Source organism: Aptenodytes patagonicus, chromosome 1 (genome assembly GCF_965638725.1).
Source record: "Aptenodytes patagonicus chromosome 1, bAptPat1.pri.cur, whole genome shotgun sequence".
NCBI classification, from domain to species: Eukaryota; Metazoa; Chordata; class Aves; order Sphenisciformes; family Spheniscidae; genus Aptenodytes; species Aptenodytes patagonicus.
Genome location: NC_134949.1, coordinates 56,536,280 through 56,559,066, shown reverse-complemented (window position 1 = coordinate 56,559,066; position 22,787 = coordinate 56,536,280). Strand labels below are relative to the sequence as shown.

At 40.7% G+C, this 22,787-nt stretch overlaps 1 protein-coding gene across 6 annotated transcripts in view; it reads right to left on the bottom strand.

Moving 5' to 3' along the window:
* Positions 1-1,567: 1,567 nt before the first annotated feature.
* TCF20 (transcription factor 20) overlaps positions 1,568-22,787 on the bottom strand; it is a 135,684-nt gene continuing 114,464 nt past the window's right edge. For 3 of the 6 annotated variants that reach the window (XM_076336727.1, XM_076336691.1, XM_076336701.1), the window contains 4 exons: positions 16,873-16,966; positions 10,029-10,078; positions 6,897-7,024; positions 1,568-2,860 (listed from right to left, as the gene is read on the bottom strand). In XM_076336727.1, coding sequence (XP_076192842.1) covers positions 6,941-7,024; positions 10,029-10,078; positions 16,873-16,966 — 228 coding nt within the window. In that variant the 3' untranslated portion in view covers positions 1,568-2,860; positions 6,897-6,940. The remainder of the gene's footprint in view (positions 2,861-6,896; positions 7,025-10,028; positions 10,079-16,872; positions 16,967-22,787) is intronic. The other 3 variants (XM_076336736.1, XM_076336710.1, XM_076336718.1) reach the window with 2 other exon arrangements.

Genomic DNA, 22,787 nt, shown 5'->3' with positions numbered 1-22,787 from the left:
TTTCCAAACCTTTTCTTTCTTTCAAGTTTGGGGTATCCATGATATCAAGCTGTTAATTGTTTTTGCAGGATGGAGCTGGTAAACGTTTTGTATAGCGGCTTTCAGAATCCACTCAAGCACTTTATATCTTCTGAGCCAAAGAAATTTTTATTTCCATCTGGATTTTATGACTGCTCCAGATAATTTCCAGGTTCTCCGAAGAAGCCATTACACATCGTTTCAGATTCCTGCTGGCTTGGTTTTAGAAAATCGTGGTAGCTCTAGTTTCTGTAAAGACTCAACCAACAAAGATGACCAACTTGCAAGACCTCTCTCTACTAGAGAGCACACCCTTTACCTCTGACAACAGCACTGATGAGGGGCTAAGCGGCAGCCGATTTGAAGGTTTTTAAGCGCTCCCCACTGAGAAATATTTCTCATGGAGTCAAGTGTGGTACCATTTATTTGCTCTACATGACTCCCACTACTTTCCAACCATGGTGCACGAGGAGCTACTGAATCTCCACAATTGCTATGAGCACGCACAAGGAAAACCTCTGAGACTCCCTCCCAATTACCCAAAAACCTTCTCCCTCCGCTGCGTGACACCACCCTGAAAAGCCAAAAGTATCAAATTCAGCAGTTTCACCACACGGTCCTCTGCTGTCATAGTACTACAAAGCTGATTCTTCACCAACGTAAATCAATGCATAACAGTAACTTTTTTTTTTTCAGAACAGGTAGAATAGAACAGACACTAGGAAAAAAAAAACAATTTTTATTCAGTTGAAAAGAAGTCATTTACTCAATCACATTAACTATGCTAAAAATGATTTTTTTCTGACTACACCAGCAGTTAAATATTTTCAGCACCAATTCAGGACACATTAGTGACATTTATCACAACAGGTCTATTTCTTAATGTAGAAGGACATACTAACTTCAGTAGCTGCTACTGGGAAAGGAGTAAGCAGAAGACTGCCCTTTCTTTCCAAATACTTATCAGTGAGAGTAGCAACTTTTAGAAATAAATAACTGCCAAATTATCTCCCAAATCTTTAAATTGATCTTTTAAAAATAGAGTTAAAATAGATATCTTAATATGAGCTATCATAGATTTTATTTTTTATGTGCTGAATACTCCAAAATGCGAGTAGATGAGCAAGCATCCAGTACATAACTTTTTAAAATAGTTCTTCCCTCCCCACAATATCAACCCCATTTTTTTACCCAAGTCATGCTGGTTAGATCCCTATCTCTAGTGACTTCCCAGTAAACACCACGCCATTTGATATCGCTAGGATATGCTACCATCCTATCTATGAGTGAAAGAAGTCAGTGACCTGGTGAAATACCACCAACTCACATGAACAGAAAATTAATCCATTCATTGGCTCGTTATCTCTGAACATCAAACAAATTCTAAGCTTTAATTTTTAAAAGCTTTTGTGGTCTTCCTCTTGCTGGGCCAGTTCAGAAGGTCATCACTGAAGGCAGAACTGATGAAGGCAAAGAAACTAAAAAGCAGCAGATATTACTGTCTCTCTGTCCTTTTAAACAAATCAAGTTCGCACAAAACAAAAGGAGACAAGGTTAAAATGAAGTTTATTAGTTTTTTTGGTTTTTTTAAGCTTTTTTATATAAAACTGTTTGTGAAACAGCTATTTTATTCCCATGGCAGAGTGACCCCTGAAAGATGCACTAACCCCTTTCTTAAGGCCTTAACAAGAAAAAATTATGATTTTTTGTTGTTGTTGTTCCTTAAACCCAAATGTTTTAAAATTACATAATTTACAAAAAACCTCCACACGAAATAACCACATAGTGTAGGCTGTTACACTGACATTCCCTCTTCCTTAGGAAAAGCAAAACAAAACAAAACAAAAAAAAAAAGGGCTGAGCGGATTTTCCTGATCAGTTTGAAGACACATTGACTCCACCAACATTCAGACTTCCTTTCCAGTTCCCCAATCTGGCAGGTAAACCATATCTTCCTCTCACCTGCCTTCAAAACTGAAGGCAGCTTCTTGGAATGATTTGGGGGTGCATGTTGTTGCCACAAAGGGCAGATACTCCTTTCCCCCACATGGTACAGATGTTCCCACACGAACAAGGTGTACGGGATCCAGCAAGCAGCAACTACCTCTTACTTCAAGAGTCTCATGACCTAAGAGTCTTCAGATGTTTTTCAAGCTTCCACTATTAATACATAGTGTTTCTCAAAAACGATGACCTCCCTACCCCACATACACAAGTACTGACACCCCATCACCTGCAACCATCCAAGCCTTCCTTCCACACCCTACAAACAATTTATCATGATTTTATTTGCCTTTTAAAATTGAACTTCCTTGGATGTTGTGAGAAAGAAAGCAAGAAGAAGGGAGACAAGTCCTGTTTGGAGTACTCCCAGTTCCACTATTCTTTCCCACAAAATGTTACGACTCCACGAGCCTTGCTTTGATTTTGGATTTAATATTTACTTTAGCTACAGTTTTATTAATTTATATGGGTTTTTGTTAATTTTAATCAAAAGCATCAAAAGGGATATAGCGCACCTTTCATTTAAAACAAAGTCTTTCAAGACTAAAAAATAGATCTTTATATATATATATATTTATCCCTCCCTCTTTAATTCCCCCCACCTCTTTCCTTTTTCCCCCTCCCCTTCCCACTGTCACTATGGAGATTGTGTCCATGGAAACAGCTGGTTCAGACTCCTTGGTCAGATTCTGTGATGTCATCAGTCTTGAGTGTGATGTAAGAATTTATGAAGGAAGTGCTGGCATTGGCAGGCACGTCGAGAGGGGGCATGGCTGCACAGTGGGAGAGATTCCATTCAGTCACGAATGTCCACCGCTTTTTATCTCAACAGCCTAACCTGAAAAACAAAGTGAAACTGTGATATTGGAATGGTTCTTTCCCTCCGTCTGCCAACACGCCCCCCAGGCTTCGGAAAAACCCACTCAGCAGCCTACCACAGCAGTAACACCAAGAGCTCTTTAGTTTTGTGGACTAAAAACAGATGGAAGCACAACGGTGAGTAGTTCATAAAAGCAAATCCATGTGATAAAAAGTATTAGTTTAACAACCAGCAGAAAATGAAATAAGCCCAGCTACGGAGGAGGTCCAGGATGACAGGACGATCTGTGCCACGACAACAGCACGGCACTCTTACAGAACAGCTACCTCCAGCAGCCAGAAAGGAGCTCGTTTGCCTCATGTTCGCTCCTGGGTCTTGACTATGAAAACTGGAAACAGAGGGGCCAAGCACGTTCAAATGCGATGACAGTTTCTGGGATGCCACGCTGGCCCTCAGGGACTGGACCCAAGTATTTTCATACAGGTCACCACGCTACCATCCGACAGTAGTTGTCAGTGAATATGTAGCAGATAGTGAAACCGGTATCAAAATTACAGGAGTCCAGCTGCAGGAACCAGATTTGGGAAATAGCTAGATTTCACAAGCTAAAGGTAAAAGCTGCAGTTAAACTAATTGGAGGTCAGGTAATATTTCTTTCTGTTGCTTTTTTGTTCTAATTGCCAGATTATGGTGGCAGTGACAGTTCATGGAAGGACTAAGCTTGTGATGTCTTTCAAGACCAACGTGGAAATGTCCAAGTACTTAGCATGCTCATTCTCCCTGTCCAGAAATTCTCTTGAGGTGAGAAAATTAACTTCAGGAGTTTGCTAAGTTGGTGGAGGCTCAGTTCAAAAAAGAAACTGCAGACAAAGTTAAAATTTCACTTCTCTAAGCCACAGTTCTCATTCTTAATCTGCACAACCGAGAAAGAAAAGCTTGAAATAACATATTCCTTTCTTCCCTTCTCCCATAACACAAGTGAGCCCAGAAGCAATTTGTTTATTTTAGTAAGGTTAACCCTTTGATATAACTTAGATAAATCCCTCCCCACCAGCTAGTGAGCTTGGGAAAAGGAAAAAAGGTCGCAACATAAGCGACGCATATGGAAAGCAGTTAATGACATTAGAGGTGTGCCTGGGAACAACGTAACACCCATGTTCATTCATAGCTGGCAATTAAACTCCAGGAACCCTAACTAAGTGTGATACAGAAGTCAATGTTGTTCTGATTATCAGCACACCAATTAGATTACATCCCAGCAAGCCTACCTCTTGGCTGCAAATATCCCCTCATACAGGGGTGCCAGGCTAAGAGCGAAGAAAGAGTCAGGTGAGTACGTATGAAAAACAGACGGGTAATCCATGGAGCTACAGCTAAAGAGGAAAGGAGGGAGGTTCCTAGAGAGTTCAGGCAGCTGACCTTTGTGGTATTCATTACTGTGCAACTGTGAGCCCTTGCTGAAGGAGTGTCAAGGCCATGTTGCTGTCTCTGGCTCCTGTACAACTGCAGCTTGCCCATGCCTGGAATCGGTCCAGAGCATTAGGCACTGCCTCAGGGAGGAAACAGGCTCACTGCACAGACAGAGTCCTTCCCCATTCCTGGACAAGATCCAGAGCACCAGACTCACTCTCACAGTCACTCTCCAGATCTGGATTTGATCCAAATGTTCTAGAGGCAACTGGCTCAGGGAGAGAGAAGCAACAGAGACAGAATACACTGACTTGCCTGGATGTTATCCAGCACGCAGGATTTTTCTTAACTTGCTGGGCCTAGGAGTGAACCAGGACTAAAACAGCCCAATAATCTAACAGCCGAGCGCCCATTCTATCTTACACTAAGGCCAGCAGAAGGGCAGCTCCTGTACTACCAGCATTGCTACAGAATTCCTCTAAACTTCTTTAATTACCACAGTAATGCAGCAAATTTTTTTTCAAGTTTTTTAAAAAATAATTGGATCTTTTAGATTTGCATGGTTTTTATTTTGGGATTCAAGGTCAGGTTGGAGAACTTGATCTTTAAGACATTCTCAGCAACAAAAGGGGGAGGCTAAATAGGACCTTCAGATAAGAACTACTTGAGGCAAAAGTGGATATGGAAAGAAATGATGCCTTAGAGAGATTTCTAGAGCACACAGTGAACATGGTGAAGAGATTCCACAGCCTGTAAGGTCTTAAGCCAATACATTCCTATGATATATATATATATATATATATATATATATATATATATATATATAAAAAGAGTTAGCACTGGACAATAATGCAGGAAACAAAGCTGTGTAAAGATCTCTGGGACATAGTAATGTTCACCAGCACCTTAAAGAAATGGCCCAAAAAATCATCACTGAGAAGTCTTCTCTAGCGTTAAACAGTTGTAACAGATGCCCTGGCTGTGAGACTATCATCCTGTTTTAATGTTATGAATTATATTGCCTGTTACACTTTAAGGAAAAGAGAAAAGCTTAAAATAATCCAAATGACCTTTACCGTGGAAGGAAAAAGTTACTTAAATAATGAACTTTAAATGCTGTTTGCATGGTAACTGTTTTAACAACACTCCAAAGCCAAGAAAGAATGCTGTCAAAATGAAAAAAAATGACAGAACACAGCAGACCTAAACCAAGTCAGCAGTCAGTCTACAAAGTGTTTGTATGAAACAGTACCTGTCTTCTGCTATTGCACTAAAAAACATAATTCTCTGATTAATCCCTCATCCTTCACAGAAAACGCCATTAAAAGCACTTCACAATTACTTAACTCAAGAAACAGCTAAGATTTCAAGGTAAGGGAGGTGCCTGGGAAGCAAGGGAACAGCAGTGAGGGAAGGTGATTGTTATAATCAGCTCAGAGAACAGACATGAAAGAGCAGCTTCACCTGCATGATTGCAAGAAAAAGAGAAGCAACTAGCTTGAGTAAGAAATGCAACTGAGCAGTGAAATGAAGGCAAGAAGCCTTCTTGGGCTGCAGCTTATGGGAAAGGGTGCCAATAAGTATTAATTTGAAACCAAACACTTATTTCATTTAGACCTCCCTGTTGCCACCAAATGGCAATGCACTTGGTGGAAGTGAAGTAAGAAATCCTAACCTCATCCCACTCCCTGGGTGCTAACTCCCACCTCTGTGCTACTCCCTCCTTATGCCAGGATATTCGCCCAGCCACACAGTGAACCAGATTAGGAAAATGGCCCAACTCAGATGCTAACATGACAAAATGTAGTTTCAGACAAACTGAATTCCCCACCAAGTTCACATGTGGCTGTATGAATGCTGGGACTAGACAAAGGAGGATGCAGGAAGGAAGAGCAGCAGGGGAGTTGGGGCACGAGAGCACAACTGCTGCTTTCCACAGCACTGCTGACTTACCCTTACCTATGGCAACTACAGCCCACCCTGGATCCAGAGTGAGGGGAGGTAAGGGACCAGAGTAAACATTACAAACTTAGGAAATTGTGGCCACTTGTGGACATAGTTCCACCTTCTATCACCCATGTCTGTTTGCAAAATAGAGGAAAATGCTGGTCTGAAAGGAATGTAAGGGGCTCCTGATAAGATTAATTTACTTATCCCTGTATTTACATTTCCAGAAAAACAGGGAATCAAGATTACAACAATCTTGAACTCATCAGTATCATTAACTCTTCCTTACATACAGAATTTAAGAGACTTTGATGAATTTATTTATTTATACAGAAGCTTACTATTAACTACTCTGAAACTTACGGAAAAAAACTTTCAGATCCTTATGGACATGATCATGGCAATATGAAAGGAGATTTCTGCCACTGGTTTAGCTGGGAGAGTAATCAGGCAGTTGTAACAGCTAACAAGCTTTGCCTCTCACCACTAAACAGAAGGAACTGCTGCGGAAATACAAAAAAAGTGAAGTCACTAGCCTGAACAGAATGGTAGCAGGGGAAAAAAAAACCAAACAGTTATTACAAGTTTTCTGAATATACACCAGAGCACCTTGATTTGTCACAGAAATGGGGAAGGCACTGGAGTTAAGGAGCCACAGAAGGCAGCAGGTGGAAACTGGAAACTCTCCCCAACTCACCTGTGCTTGCTTTTATTTCCATTCCCAGGAGTACACTTCCCCCCTCACCCCCGCTCCGACTGCTCTGTGCTGAGGCTGCCTTTCACCATCTTGTTCTGCAAGGAGGGAAGAGAGCAAGGAAGGAGGGGCTGACGAACCAGCAAGCCAAAAGGGAGAGGAAAAAGAAAATGAGGGAGAAAAGGAAGACAGGGGTAGGGAAAGTGAACATACAGAAAGCGAGAGAGAGAGAAAGAGAAGTCAGTATTGGAACCAGACATAGATTTTTTTTCAGACAGAGTCTTCCCTGTGACAAAAGCAGGCAATTCCGCAAAAGTAAAGAGTTTGGGATATGAAAGCCTGGTTAATTTTAAGAAACAGAATTTAACACAAAAAGGTAGAACAAGCTGAGAAACATCACTTAAAATTGCCCCACAGATGGCTTAAGACAATCTAAGACTGCAGTGCCACCAAAAGGTGAGGTATCCCATCCCCTTTATATCCACCTCAGTGCCTCGGCATCCTCATCAGTTCTGCTGCAACAGCACTTGCTGCGATGCAGACACACAGCTAGTTGGATTTGCGAGAGCAAGCTAACCCTTCAAAAGATGATTAGTTTTCAGACAGCGTTTTCCCTGTGATAAAAGCTGCTATTTTGCAAAAGTAGCACATTCAGGACATGGATGGTTGAAGCATCAATGCTGACAGAAGGAAATGGGAAAGCTCACTGGGGAGCACAGGGAAAGGCGGGACCAGTCCCTTTGGACTTAGCTTGCTTATGTCTGAAGTGTCAAGTGCAGTTAATGAGGCAAGAAGCACCTTTGCTCTCCAGGAGCCACTTATTATGATGAGGTGTATTTACCGATGCGAGGCATGGACTGAAAAAGGTTGAGGCACTATACTGGGGGACTTACTCAGTGTTAGCGGATTTATAAAGTTAGTTTTTCCACCCATTAACTACAGAACAGAAGAATGAGGTATTAAGACAGCTACTAATTAGCTACTAATGTTAAACTGGTGTTACCTAAAAGCATAGTTTTAAATGGTCTAATCTAAAGTCTTTCTTCCTCTCAATTGCTCATGTTCATATCGTGCAAAAAATTGATGCAATTTGTTCTCCAGTCATTCTAGAGCAATGGTTTTCAACCTTCCTGTTCCTGCCTCACAACTGGCTGGAACTCCCCTTTCCAGCCACTACAATGGAAGGAGCAGGGTGATCCTATATTCTGCCCTGCAGAAAGATTTGGGACAAACCAGTAATGATCAGTGAACCACAGGGCAAGGGCAGAGTCACAGCCAAGCAAAGAAAACTCTGCTTGACTTCAAATGATTCATTTTTTTACTAAGCAAAAGCCAACAAACTTCAGTGCAAAGAAAGGCTGCTGGTGTTGGATTTCCATTTTCGACACAATACAGAAACTGATCTGCAGTGGGATAGTTTTGAATAAAATTAAAGGTACTTCATGAGGCAATAAAATTTTTATCAACTTAATTGGCAGTTTCCCCCTCCTGCCCCCCAAGATTACTTTAGAAACCAATGTGCCTGCTCAGTATCTTCTCCAGGAGGCTGGATTCTGTAAAATGGTTGTTTCCTTTCACTGTTTGAGCACCATCGCTGCAAGTACTCATACACAGCAGCAGTGACCCAAGCCAGCTATGAAAAGCTTTAACTCTTTGTTTCCCTGTAATACTTCAGGCAATGGGCAGCAAAAATAAAACAGCCTTCAAAGACATAACCTTGCTATTCTCTTTAGTCAAGTATCCAAAGTTGGGCAGAGGTTAGCACTTATGTAGTTGCATTCCACAGTAAGGAGAGCTCATCCTTCCCATTTCTGTTTGGCAAGATCTGCAGGTTCATGTAGCATTAATGCATCAATTTAAGCTTGCTGTACATTTTCAACATTATTCCACAATTGTGCAGAATAATTTATTTCCTTTTATGTGATGAAAAGTAGGCCAGTTCTGGATAACAGCCTGAATGCCCCCAGAATCTTCCAGTGCATTTTAAATACGTGTGTATAAATACATCATATTGTGGTAGAACATCCAGAAACGAACATGAGACTAATTCTTGTATGTTTACAAAAGACAGATTAAAGATAATCTGTGAAGACAAAAGACCACCAGATGTCAGTCTAATTCTAGGCAGAGATCTGCAGACAAGGACTAAATGGAGGCTAATCCCTGCTAGAAAGCAACACAATTCTTCCCTGTTATCATTTACTTTCCAGCATATGCCATCCACACTCTTGCACAATTCATGTTGTATCCAACTGGCCACAAGAATAGCCATTTTTCTGGATACTTCTGAGCATTTAGAACCGGTGGACTGGTATCCACAGCCTCCCAGAGATGTATCCTCCCTTACGGGCTGGGAGGGGTATTCCCAGCACTGTATCACATTGCTTTTATGTACAAGAGAGTATGTACTGTCTGCCTTGTCTTCTCTTTCCATATGGACAGAGCAACAGCAGTCCAGCTCTTAGCACCACTGTGTTTGCAGGCTCCATGGACATTCAGTTAAGGATGCCCAAACCCTAGGCAGAAGCAGCATGCTGAATCCATCACCAAAAACTGAAAACAATGATGGGTCTTCTGAAGAGTCAAAGATCTACAGAACAACTAAACAGATCTATTGAAGGCTGAGTGGTAGGACTCAGTCTAGTTACTACCACTAAACTAGAACAAGGTGTTTCAGGTTCATCACTACATTGGTTCATGACGTAGTCTAAATGTTTCCAAAAACTGGTTGAAACTTTTCCATGAGCCATTTTTCTTCTTCCTTGCATCCTCAGTAAATCCAAGGAGATAAACCACCGCCATTTTCAATGTAGCACTCAAACAGAAACAGCGAGCAATGTACCGATTCTATCACAGAAGACAGGAAATGAAGCTGGGCTTTCTAAAGAGTCATCAAGGATCTAAGGAACAACTGAACAGATAGGGCAAAAACTTATTTTATCTTCTTAAACTCTCTGTATTCTTCTCAAGTCAATGTTTGCCCCCCCCAAATATACCCCAAGCACACATCACAGAAGAATTCATCTGAAAGCATCTCTGACTACAGATGTTATCCAGGTATAAAATTACTAATCCAAATTTAGATACCAGAAGAGGGCAGCAAAAAACGGGTCTAATCCAGGAGAGGATTCTTACCTTGTGCTTGGGGCACCTCACTGAGAAATTCTCTTCGTTTAGTAAACAATCTAGAGGAGAAGACAGCAATTTATTACTTTTTGAATAAAAAACAACTTGAGTAATATATTACGTGTTAATCTCGCCTCACAGATATATATTTTTCATTCAAAGATCTCTTATAGGAATACTACCTTATTAGCACGTTCATCCCCTCCAGCCCCAAAGTTTTAGCAAATAAAATTACTAAACACCCCAAGTGACAATGTTGCCTGGATTACCAAGCCAAGTCCAAGCATCCCCAGTCTCCCCGATCCTCTGTATAGAGTAAGAATCACTACAGCAAGTCTACAAATCCTAGATCACAATCCCCTTCAGCTATTCCAGCTTTCCTTGCTACAGCACAAAGAAGATGGATGCATTCATCCAATCTGAACAGACAATCCCTGCTTTATACTTCTAGGAAAATCACTGTCTTTCATCCTTACCCCAAGGCCCTGCCAACATCAGAAGGAGAAGGGGTGTGTGTCTCTAGGTATGGGTGTGTATGACAGTTTATTTGCAACCCCAAATCCTGGTGATCAGTTTACACTTTGACACTATGTCTGGTAGTCAGATCGCTCATGCTGCTCTTGGATCTGCTTCCATGATTCGTATATGTGAAGCCTCTATGGTCTAAGAAATAGTTTAATTAATGATATAAGCCTATTACAGAAAGTGGGGCACCTATGTAGAACTGCTCATTTAGGAACAAATTAAGCAATACTGTCGTTTGAAGAGCATTTCTTTAGTGGCACAGCCAGTGTAAGTGTTGCTTCCCCTCTCACCCTCCCTCCCAGATGACGCCTCTAAGGGGTGTCAAGTCAGCAGCTCCCAGAACTTCAGCGCTATGCCCACACCAGGAGCACCACCAGCCAGCTCTCTGCCTTCCACTTGTGCCTTCCAGATACCCTGTATTTCACCCTCACAGCCAAGTGAAAAAGCAGCACTCTCCCAAGGGAATTCAGCTGCCTCCCCTGGGCACCCCGAACTGCAGGGCCACCTCTCAACCTGCCCAAACTTGACACTGTTCTTTCCAACTGCCTCATGCACCGAAGGCAGTCTGACTGAGCACCATCACCACCTCGGTGTGACCAACACCGCAAGAATTCAGCAAGGTGCTTATGACCTCCTGTCTGCTCCAAACTACCTAAATAGCTAGCAAGTAAAGAAGCACAATGGTAAATAAAATGTGCTAATTTAAAATGCTCTTAAGTATGTAGCATAACCAGCGCTACCTGCTGTTTCAATCTGCTGGAAGAGTTTAGCAGACAGCAGGAGACTGCAACTAAAGCTTGAGGGAAAAGCTTTCTAGACACCCAAGCTTTGGCAGAGCATCCCTCTGCTATGAAACGCTTATGCTTCAACATGAATGCCTCTGGCCTGAATCAAAGGGAAACAGCATGCAATAGGCTAAGTTACTTGAAAGATTTTAGCAAAGGGGAGTGAAACCCTTAATCCTGCCACAGATAACAATTTCAAATGCGGTATCAGCAAATAACAGGAAATAAATAAAATGTTGTCTCATTATAAGGGCAGGAATTGTAAAGCATGAATTATCACTGCATAATACAGCAATCATCAAAAATATACAGAGCAATCATCAAAAACATACACAGTATGTTAGAACAGGATGGAGTTTTCTTCTTTCTTGGAAACCCAACATCAGTAATGAATGCACTTCTCTAGCTAGTACATCAGAAAGGAAGATCATACGAGGATCAGGAAGAATTGTCAGAAACCTCGTACCTCATGCCTGATCTGCACATGGAGCTCGATTTCTTGCTAAAGCTGGCATTTTTGTTGCAAATACTAATAGCAGATCCAATTAATAGCAATTTTTTTGTTTCTCTTAAGGGACAACTATGAAAAATTTCATCAGCTCACTGTAGAAAAATCAGCTGAATACCAATAAGGCAAAACTTGTTCATCATTACAAAGCTGGCCTGGATTTCAGTTAGCAGTTCCAAGCATTTTATATCACAGATTACAATTCATCATGAAGTCAGACACATAGCTATGATCAGTTCATTCTGGCAGAAAGGGAAAAAGAACTGAGACTCGTCCTTGTTTGTACAGATTTTTCTCCATAAAGTAGTCAGGGAAAACCTAAAACATTTTTAATAGAAGCAATTATTCTTCTGTATGCTTCACACTTTGTCTCGCCCTCCGTGTTCTGCCTGTTACTCATCTTTAATGATACTTGTGAAGACACAGGATTTCTGTTCTCTGAAAATTCATTTTATTTTGCTGCTAGTCTTTCCTAATTTACAGTCAAAAATCTTTTGTATGTGAAACTGCCTACGATATATGTTGTGGGGACAAGTGTGCTGCAACAGTCAGGATCTGACTCCAGGTGGGGAGGAACAAGCAGAGGGAGAGGATACAAAATTTCAGAAAACAAAGATCCTGTTTCCATGGAGACATCCCTAGGACTAAGTTATCTTGAGACATCAGAGGCTCTTCATAAATTTGGACAGACACAAGCCAAACACAGACAATGTTAACCACAGTCATTTCCGTATAAAAATTACTTAAGTGGCACTACTGATCCTGATTTTTATGCAAATGGCTAAGAGGAGTTCAGCTCTCTTGCACCCTATATCGCCAAAGATTACTTTCTATGAAAGGAGATCTAAAGGAAGACTGAATTAGGCTATATAAAAGCATCCATATGTATGAACTGGCAGCTTATGAAGCCACGTGCCTTGCACAGCAGCCAATTAGCAACAGCGGTGCAAAACCTGGCTCCTCACCAGGGTGGGATTGGAAGCCAACCATCAGCGCAGAAGCCAGAGCCCAGGTCGCACCGCAGGGCCAGCCTTCAGTGCTGTAAGTAACCAAAGCCGTTTTGTGGTATTTCACCCTCCGGTCCTTTACCAAAGATGTACTGCCTTTCAAATGAGGCACAGTAACTGACAGGGTACTAACTTCTAATCCACACCAATGCAAAGGTAGAAACACGCTCACGGTGCAACTGCCTAGGAGTATGACATGCATACTTCATCCCAGCTAAGGCATGGTCACTTCCAGGGATGTTACAGTAACTCAGTCAAACACCAACTGTTATGACTTGAGATACCCTAAAAACCACTCCAGCAAGTGTTTTCTGTTTTGGGGGTTTTTTTTGGTTTTTTTAAGATACAAAAACAGTCATATGTATTCCAAAAGCCTGAGAACCCTCATAAATGTCAGCACAAACCTCTGAGGATTCAGGATCTGTCCCAGATCCTCCATAAAGCAAGGTGGCACCATCCTTCAAAGCAGGACAGTCAACTTCAAATGAAACTGCCACAGAGCTCAAGGAACTTGAGAAATATCTGTATCTGATTCACTACAGGAAAGACAGCAGCACTGCATAACCAATAAAAAGGTTTTATAGGCAGACAGCAGGCTGAGGAAAGAGAAAAGAATACTTATTTGCTTCTCAAGGAAGCCTACATTTTCTGCTTGGGCATAAGTGAAAATCAAGTCCTATTCCATATAGCTTATTTCTTTTATACAGATTTATTGGAAGAGCAGCTATAGATTGAGACAGTTTGATTACACCCACAGATAAACCCAACTGCAAACAAGGTCTTTTACTGTCATACCATCAGGCTGAAATTTTGAATGCTGAGAATGTACTCCAGGCTGAGCTCTTTTATTTGTTTTGGTCAAAAACTTCAGCTAAAGCAGTCAAACCATTTCCTTAAAACTCGTTCTTGGAAAAAGTTATTCTACTCGTGTTAAACATCCCAGCCAATTTTCTCTGAAAAACTCTTAACATATCCTGATTTGCAGTAGGACCTGAATTTTAGCTATGGCATGCCCTTGCCAGCTTACCACAAAATCAGCAAATGTAACTCTTTGCAAAGAGGGAAAGGGATTTTAATCCGCACATCCTCAGAAGAGGTTTCTTAGATTTTAGTAGCTAGATCATTTGAAAATTCTAACAAACATGCTTTTGTTTGGGGGTGAGCAGGTCTTTCTTGCAAATGAACCTCTGGCCTGAGATTTAGGCACCAGAACCAAGAGCAACTGAAGCTGTCAGGGAACACTTGTAAGGCTCAGGCAGACTGAAGGAAGAAGGTGACCACTTCAAAACTGTAAAATGGGAAGCACAGGTCTAGAAGGCAGCAGAAGTGAAAAGGTTACTGAGAAAGGGAATCTGGAACTGGAGAAAGAGTGGAGGCTAGCAGGATAAGGAGACTAGTGCTAGTAGACGTTAGAGGCAGGGAATTAAGGACGAGTGCCAGCCAAAGGAGGCTAAGACTGAATCAGGATTGATTCAGCCAGAAGACTGGAGACTAAGAACTAGTGGGATAAGGCACACAAAGGTGAAGATCAAGGGCAATATACAAGAACAAACGGGGACTAGCAGGGTTAAGCGTGACAAGGAGCTAAGTTAGGAGAACCAAACAGGAGTAAGAAGTCCAGAGATGAAAAACAGAGCTAGGAGCAAGAAAAGCAGAGGAGGTGGTGATGTAAGAGCAAAGAGGATGAAGCCAGAATGACAGCTAGAAAACCGGGCAAAGGAAAAGCTGGAAAGGAGTAGGGAGAATTGGGTCTTACAAAGAGACTGGGATAAGAAATTTGAGAAGAGGAACCTGAGACCAACTAGATAAAGAGCCTGTGGCTGGTGTGAAGAGCCGGAGTGGAGAACATATCAGACACATACAGACTGAAGAGGAAGAAACAGAAAGGAAAATGTATAAAGAAACAAAGAGAAGTCTTTGTTCTCACTAAATCATAATCTTCCTGGAGTGAAAAGAGAGATTCACCAGTTATGTGTCACTCCGCTGCTATTATTTAAATATGTTTGTGAAATTCTCAAAAGTATCCCATCTCCATGCAGCTCTAGCCCACTGAGTAGCTTGCAATTTATTACTGCCTTATTACTCAAAGGAGGAAAATTAGCTTGGAATGGTGTGCTCTGACAGATGGCCACATGACAACGTGATGTCTCATAAGAAAATTAGAAGAAAATGAAGTAAGCATAGCCTTGCAACTTGAACACAAAAAGCTACTCTAAAAAAATCTCAAAGCTTGCAAAGTCAAGACAAATGTGAGGAAAAGCCAAATTTAACGTGGCCCACTTCTACATACATGTCTACCATATAATATTACATTTAATATGGACTACATAGTATGATTATATACTAGTTTTTGTACAGGACACTGCCTCTTCCGTGCATAACACAGAACTGCTCTTGGGAATCAGTCATGATTGTTCAGTAAATTTGTCATCTGGAGGATCCTACCGCACTTGCTGGAGTTAATAAGGAAGGTATATCTGAAGAAAAAGGACAATATCTTAATTTTGATACCTGTGTTTAGAACATAGAAAACGCTACATACTGCGCCTAGTAACACAAGAATTCAAATTAAGCACCCCAAACTACTGGGAACATTCACTGTAATTTATTTTGCTTTTTCATGATATTGAAAAGGGCAGGTCGCAAACCAGAAACAAAGTACTAAACACAATATGAATGCAAATCTGATGATTCTGTCTCTCAAATGTACTGTAAATAAAAATGTTAATGTTCATGAAACTCTTAGGCATGACAGAGATGAACATCACAGAAAATTCCACAGTTCCACTTTCAGAACTGAGATGGAATCATATACAGTAAATAAAATACAGAATCAGTGAGGACAACATATGTTCATGAATGAGTACCCTTTCATCCTACAGGCTGAGGTAGGGCCTTATGGAAAAAGATGTCAGTTTTTAATAAGGCAATCACTACCTTGTAAGATACATTCATAAGAGACCAAAATTAAATTTACATGGACACCCTTATTTCTGGCAACTTTGAGTGTGTGATTTTTGCAACCGGAATAATATTTCTTTAAGACCTTATTTCATGTAAAATCAAGGATTCTCCATCTATACTGTGGTACTAGTAGTATTCCACTGTAATATCAATTTCATTAAAAACATTTCTATTAGAATAAAATGTGGTGCCCCAATAGGGTGGGATTTCACAGTGAGAGGTGCACTGTGAGCATACCTACTTCAAATACTGTTAACATTTGAAAAACAGCATAAAATAGGTGGTGAAACAAGTGGGCTGCTGTGAAAGTGGGATGATAAACAGGAAGCTTGCAATTATTTGCCATCAACAGTTGTAATCTTGAATCCTTACCTGCCTGTTATCAGACTAAGCTTCATATGATAGAAGTGAGTTACGGAGGACTGGAATAGTGGGACATTATTCATTCTGAGCTGCGATTTTTTACCCAAGAATAAAGTTTATCTCCATGAAAAACTTTCACTATTGTACACAAAATGCCAACTCACAACCCCAGGCTCATAGCTGGAGACAATACCATCCAATGATGAAAATTGGACCTACTCAAGAGACTGGCTGAAATGCTTCTATGGAGGGAGAAGGAAGGTTGTGCTGCAAGTGGTACTGACGATTCTACAAACACTTTGCACTTGAAATCATTCCTATGACTATCCATAGGAGTGTAACCCTGAAAGAAGAAACACCTTTCTGGTTACTTGCACCCTTTTAACAAAGGGTTTCTATTTTTTGCAAGAAAAGAGTGGTCATTTCTCATATTGCAGCCAAATTTCAGTCACTGTAGCTGCATTCCCCAAAATCAGGCTTTGTCTGCATTTTCAGGTAGATTCTTTTTCATTACAAGTTCCATCTTGTCCCAACGCGTTACTGTACACTGTTTATCTGATGCCATTTCTCACCGTTTATATTATATCTTCACAGTAGGTGAGAAACTGAGAGGGAATAAATCTGTAAAGTACCTTGGAATTATTTAGTGTCATATGTTTTGAATAAACATGAAATATAGTTAGCAAGTCATTTGTTCTTACCTGCATCGATGGCACATGGGTAATGGTATCGGAAGGAGCAGCCTTTGTTGTAGCAGCCTAAGGTGGCTCCCGGTTCCTGGCAATGGGAACATTTCTGAAAGGCAAACCAAAAAATGGCAATGAAGACTGCAATCATCCTTCCAAATATTTATATTTTCCTGGGAATTTTATCAACCACATTCCAGCACAAATTTCTCGAGTATCACAATGTTAGACTGTATCTTTCCACACCATACAAAGAAAGGCCTTTGGAATAGACAGCAACATAAGCTCTGTCAAACAACAAACTTTTCAGCTGTGCTAACCAGGCAAGTGATACCAAATGTTCAAACCAACCATTCAGAAAGAACTTGAAACACTTCTCAAATCTGTTTCACTGGCCTATGTTTCAGTACCTGACAATGACATCAGTGTTAAAATTAGAGGAAAAGAGCTTTTTTCATTCTACAGCAGCTTTAAAATGAGAATTAGCATGACAAAGAATGATTTAGAAGATACCATTAGCGTAAAAGTAATTTGGTTACATCATTTTCATTATCACTAGCAGTCCAAGAAGATCAAGGCCAAGTTGAACATTTTTTCACAGGTGATCAAAAAGGGCTTACTAGGAGGAGAAGATGCCATCAAGGGAAAATACCTCACCGTCACAGAAACAGCACATCTCCAAAAGAAATGCCTGCAGTGCTAGAAAGATGCTCATACATTTATTTTCAAAGTAGTAAGACTCATCTGATGACCACATTCAATTTTCATTTCTTAAATCCTATTATCTCAACTGGTCAATGATGTATTTAACCATAGTATCAGACAGATGTGAATGCAGCAGAATGAAAGCTACTCACCCCTTTACTTCATCCTGAATGACTTAAGGAAGTAGGCCTATTGTGCATCTCATTCAGACAGCAGCTTTATTTCTTGAATGTATGCAGTAAGTAATTTTCATTAACTAATCTAACACTATGATGAAAGCTGATTTCTGTCAGGTTGACATTTTTCCCTTCTAAAAAGAAAACAAGGCACATGGCAGAAACCACCAAAGGCTAAGAGACCACTACTATTAAAAAATTAAAACACAAAAAGACTACTGACAGAAAAAGAAAAGATGACCTAGAATAACTTTTGAGTTATACTTAAGAAAGACAGGAATTTTGTTTTGCTGATAAACACAACCAACACCACAATAAGGCCTCATATAACTGCTACAATTCACCTTGAGTTTAGGCTATAAGAAGTTGCCTTTGGTCACTGACTGCACACAGAGAGATGATGATATTATCTAAAAACTCTTTTTCTGACAGAAAAGCTAGTGTCAAACTACATGTGCTCTGTTAACACTATCAGCAAGCTACACCTGTACAGCACACAGAACAGATGTGCTCGAACCAGCAGTGCACCTGGCACTGGACAAAAGCATGTTGTTTTTACCATACGGGGAGGCTCATATGCCAAGATGACCACATCAGCTAGACCACACTTCTTCACATCCCTGAATAACATAACACGCAGCAGGGGAGGTCTGCGGAATAGATAACAGCCACAGCGAAGTTCCTTGCTCTGCATAGTAAACAGGGTTTTGGTTACAATATTTCAAAAACCACTAAGAATATGTGAGTCATTGCTCTTCCTACTATTCTATGCTACACAGAGATTACTATAGTTTGTATTTAAATAATTGAATGAGGATGAAAGCAAAACTAGCTCCAGCCATAAACCAGGTGGTCCTCTCCAAATCAAAGCAGATGCAACTAACAGAAAAAAGCTTGTGAGACGTCAGTTCTCATGACATCTACAACTGCAGTCTTGAATACTGCCTTCTCTTTTCGGTTATGCCAAAGCATCCTGAACCTGATCTTCAGCGCTCCCTATTAAATTGTGTCTATCTTCTAAGCAGTGAATGTGTATCATGACAAACTACGGCAGCATTTATGATGTAAAGAAAGCGTCCCCGAGGCCTAGAGACACCCAAGCAGCTTATTTTTGCTTGTCAGAACACAAATGCTAGTTTCCAAAGGTTAAAAAAACCCACCTAAACCAATATTTAAATGCAGCCCAAAACATACGGACCTCTAGCCAAACTGCAATGTAATTCACTCTCTCACGGGAGTAAAACCAAGTTTCGTGTATAGAAAATGTCTTTTCCTGGCTATGAAGTCAATCCTAGAAGAATATTATGTACTGGCAATAGTCCCAGATTCACCTATGCCAAGTATTCACAAAGTGCAGCTTGAGGAGTTCTGAACCAGAGCTCTTTACCTGTATGCTTTATTCTTGCTTTTAGATGTGGCTGACTGAGATTAATTATTCTAACAGGACAGAACCCAAATTGACTGTTCTTTTCGAACACAGATATGAATTTCTAGTTTTGTTCCTCAGAGGCATTCTGTCCTCCCCACTTTATCTCGTCTTTGAAGTACCATCACACTGTTGCAACAGAAGAGGGTATTCTTCCCTGGAACACTGTGTCCTGTACAGAGCAGCCAATAAGAGCGTAAGAACTACAGCAGTAGAGATTAAACTGCAGCTGTGTAAAATATTTCTTAACTCTAAAAAGGCATATCTTAAAAGAGCGTGCTGTGCAATACAAATGAAAACAAGAAGATCCCTAGCAAAATTTTTGATACTTTTCCAAATGTTAATTTAGTCTTTGAACTTACTCTTTGTTGCATCTAGTGTGGTTCATCTTGCTATTCTGAAACCTGCAGCAGAAACACGACAGGCATTTTGACAAATTTTAAGTATGCCTGTAGTGCTCAGCTGAGAATGGGTACGGAATACTTTCAAATCAGTTGTAGCTAGGACTGATTGGACAGGAAAAGTGGGTAGTTAAGATGCCAGAGCATGAGCATCAAGCCTTCATTTCCCCTTTTTTTTAAGTCTGTCAGACCAACTAGATTATTACCAAGGTTACCTGCAGCTATGCCCACAACAGCAATTCCCCAGTGGACTACAATACCATTGACTGCTCAAGGCAGAGATCATCTGCTGCTGCTGGCTCCCCTGCTGCTGAACAAGTCTCCATTCTGGCAGATGCTTCTGCTTTTCACAAGCCACTGACAGTCTAATGGCCCCATTTCGTCTACCTCCTGGGACCCCCGACCATCTGCTTCTTTCAGGGGAAGCTGGGGGAACCACATACACAATAACTACTCTTTTCTTCCAAGTTCTTCCTTCTTGACACACCACAGAGTGACTGAACAAAGCAGACACCCTACAAAGCTGTACGGTTCTAAAACAACTTAAGAGTCTATCACTTAATCTTTGAAAGAGACTATCATCATGTACTGCCACATGGTTTCCAAATATATCCAGGTGTTTCTAGAAAGACAGAACAAAATGATTAAAAAATTTCTGGATGGTCTCAGTCTTCTTTTGCAAGACATCACTGTTGTGCCTTAAAAGATAAAAAGACGCATAGTTCCTGCTAATACTTTTTATGGCTTTGGTCAGAACCCTTATCCTTATATATTTATGTTTCAAAAGAAAAAGAAAAGATGTACACTACAACCAGAAAACATTCTAGAACGAAAATAAAATCACAGAACTGCATACAGGAAATGTGTGAATTTGGCTTAATGACCACTAATTGTTCTCTTTGGTCCGTGAGCAAATTTTCACCCAAACTCCACCATCCTGCAGCCATTCACCAGCAGATGGTAGCAGCCTGCTTGTCACTTGTAAAGGAATTATAGCATTCTTAGCCAGGGAAACAGCACTCAAGCTCTCATGGGAAGAGAAATTCCTCTTGCTCAGTAAGCAGCCTGCTTAACCTCCCCTGCTTGAAGGAGCTGAAGGCTGGTACTTGGAGAGTGCTCCCAATGGGAGGTGCCAATGGACAGTAATCATTGCCAGGCATCTAATCAACTCCTGGCTTAAATTAAAAAAGGAAAAAAAAGGGGGGGGGGGGGGGGGGAGGAGGGAGGAAGACGACCACACAGCAAAGATTGATTCAGAGGTCCTATCTCCACAATTCATCTCTGGCCACAAGGCACATATATCTCACTTAGAATAGGCTGGAGAGACTGAAAAGTGCCATTTAGAAGAGACACTCCATCCCTTGAACTAAATTATCAATAGTATTAAAGCCAGATACATTGTCTCTACCTCTCCATGCTATTAGCAGCCCATTTCTTCCTCGCTACAGCTCATCATTCTCTGTCTACCAAAATGAAGTAACACCTAACCTGGAAGTGTGAACAGTAGGGGGACAGCTACCACAGCGGCAGCAAAGCTGTTCCGATTCATTCAAAATACTAAAACATGCACTAGCTATACTTCTTCTGCTTTAAGGTTTTTTTTTTCCACTGCGATTTGTATTCCTTCATTACTACAAGACTAAACTCTTCTGACAGCACACTGCTGTAAATGTAATAGATAGGGGTGTGGTTTTTGGACACCTTTTTTTGCCTCCCTCAGATTTGTACCCAACTCCACATAAGTGTTATAACATACACATGTCCTGGGCTACCTACCTTCCTCCTCCCAACCAAGCACAAGCTTTTAGGCTTGTGAAAAGAAGTGCCCTAAGCTGCTCAAGTAAAACACACACCTTAACTTTTCCCTTTGGCTCTGCACTGACACAGATAATGTCTTTGTCTAAGAGTACTGGAATCCCACAGTGGACAGGGTTTTGCTGGTGGGAGGACGGGAGGTGCCAGACTAGCCCTTCCAACATATTCTGGGCAGCAGCAGGAACAGTTGCTTAGAAGAAGAAATTAATTGCTTCTGCCTAACGCTAATATAAGGTGTTTTCAGATGATTCCTGCACTATCTTTCTTGTGGAACAATTACCAAAGCAGTTTAAGCAAGGACATTCACAACAGATACAACTGTATCGTATTTTCTACTGTCTATAATCCAAAGAGTCTTTTCTTGCTGATCAGTTGCTTCTTTCAGTTTGCTCACCTGCACACTACACTCAGGCCTCATTCTAATTTCCTCTCTTCCAAGCACCAGTTTTTCCTTTGTTCTCTGTTTTCTTCCCTTTTCCTTTGCTTTCTAGGTATCTCCTTGTTTTATCCCTTCTTGCATACCAGTGTCAAGAATGCATAAACGGAATAAAATGGAAAGCAACAACTGAAGGTTACTAAAAAAGAAAAGCAAGCAAAAAATGAGATGTGTGGCATTAATTATACAGGTACAAGTCTTCACTTTACATGTTATATGCATTTTTCATACTCTCTCCTTCATCTGTTTAAATTATAAGCTTTTAGGAAAATAATTGCTTCTGTATAATTGCACTGCACAAATGCAGATGTAAGATAATGAGGATTTCAGAGTCAGCTGCAATATTATGAAGGAGGGCCTTCTGACTATTTCTGATTAAACAGTTGGCAGGCTAGGCAGAAGCTCAGATTTAATATCCAGGCGAAAGGGCAACAGAAGCAGCAGGCAGCCGCATTCTCTTTCCTGGAAAGCGGGATGCAGAGACACAACTTACTCCAGCAAGCTATGAGGAAAGCTAAAAAATATATGTACTGTTTGCTATAGGAGAAAGGAGTAAGTGATTTTGGAAGACTGCTGCAAAAAGCGACTGAGATGAAAAAAGAGAGGGTGGGCAGACATTTTTAGGAAACAGCACTTTCACTCTGATGTGCAGATACTGGTTAATGAAAAAATTTGCTTATGTGACTGGGGCTAGAGATAACAACCAGTACTGAAGGATACAGAATTATTAGTTTCCATTTCCTGTCAAACAATTTAAGTTCTCCAAAAACTAGGCACAGAATGTCAGAAAAATGAACTCCACAATTAAAAAGATAAAAATCCTTTAAACTTGTATTATTAAAAGGTATCTCTTGCCAATGATGATATACTCCTTTAGCAAGCAAATCAAGTAATAATAAAGGAAAATAGTCAATGAAGTAAAATTGGACAGCTATCTTCAAGGCAAGAAACTAAGGACAAATTTAAATTCC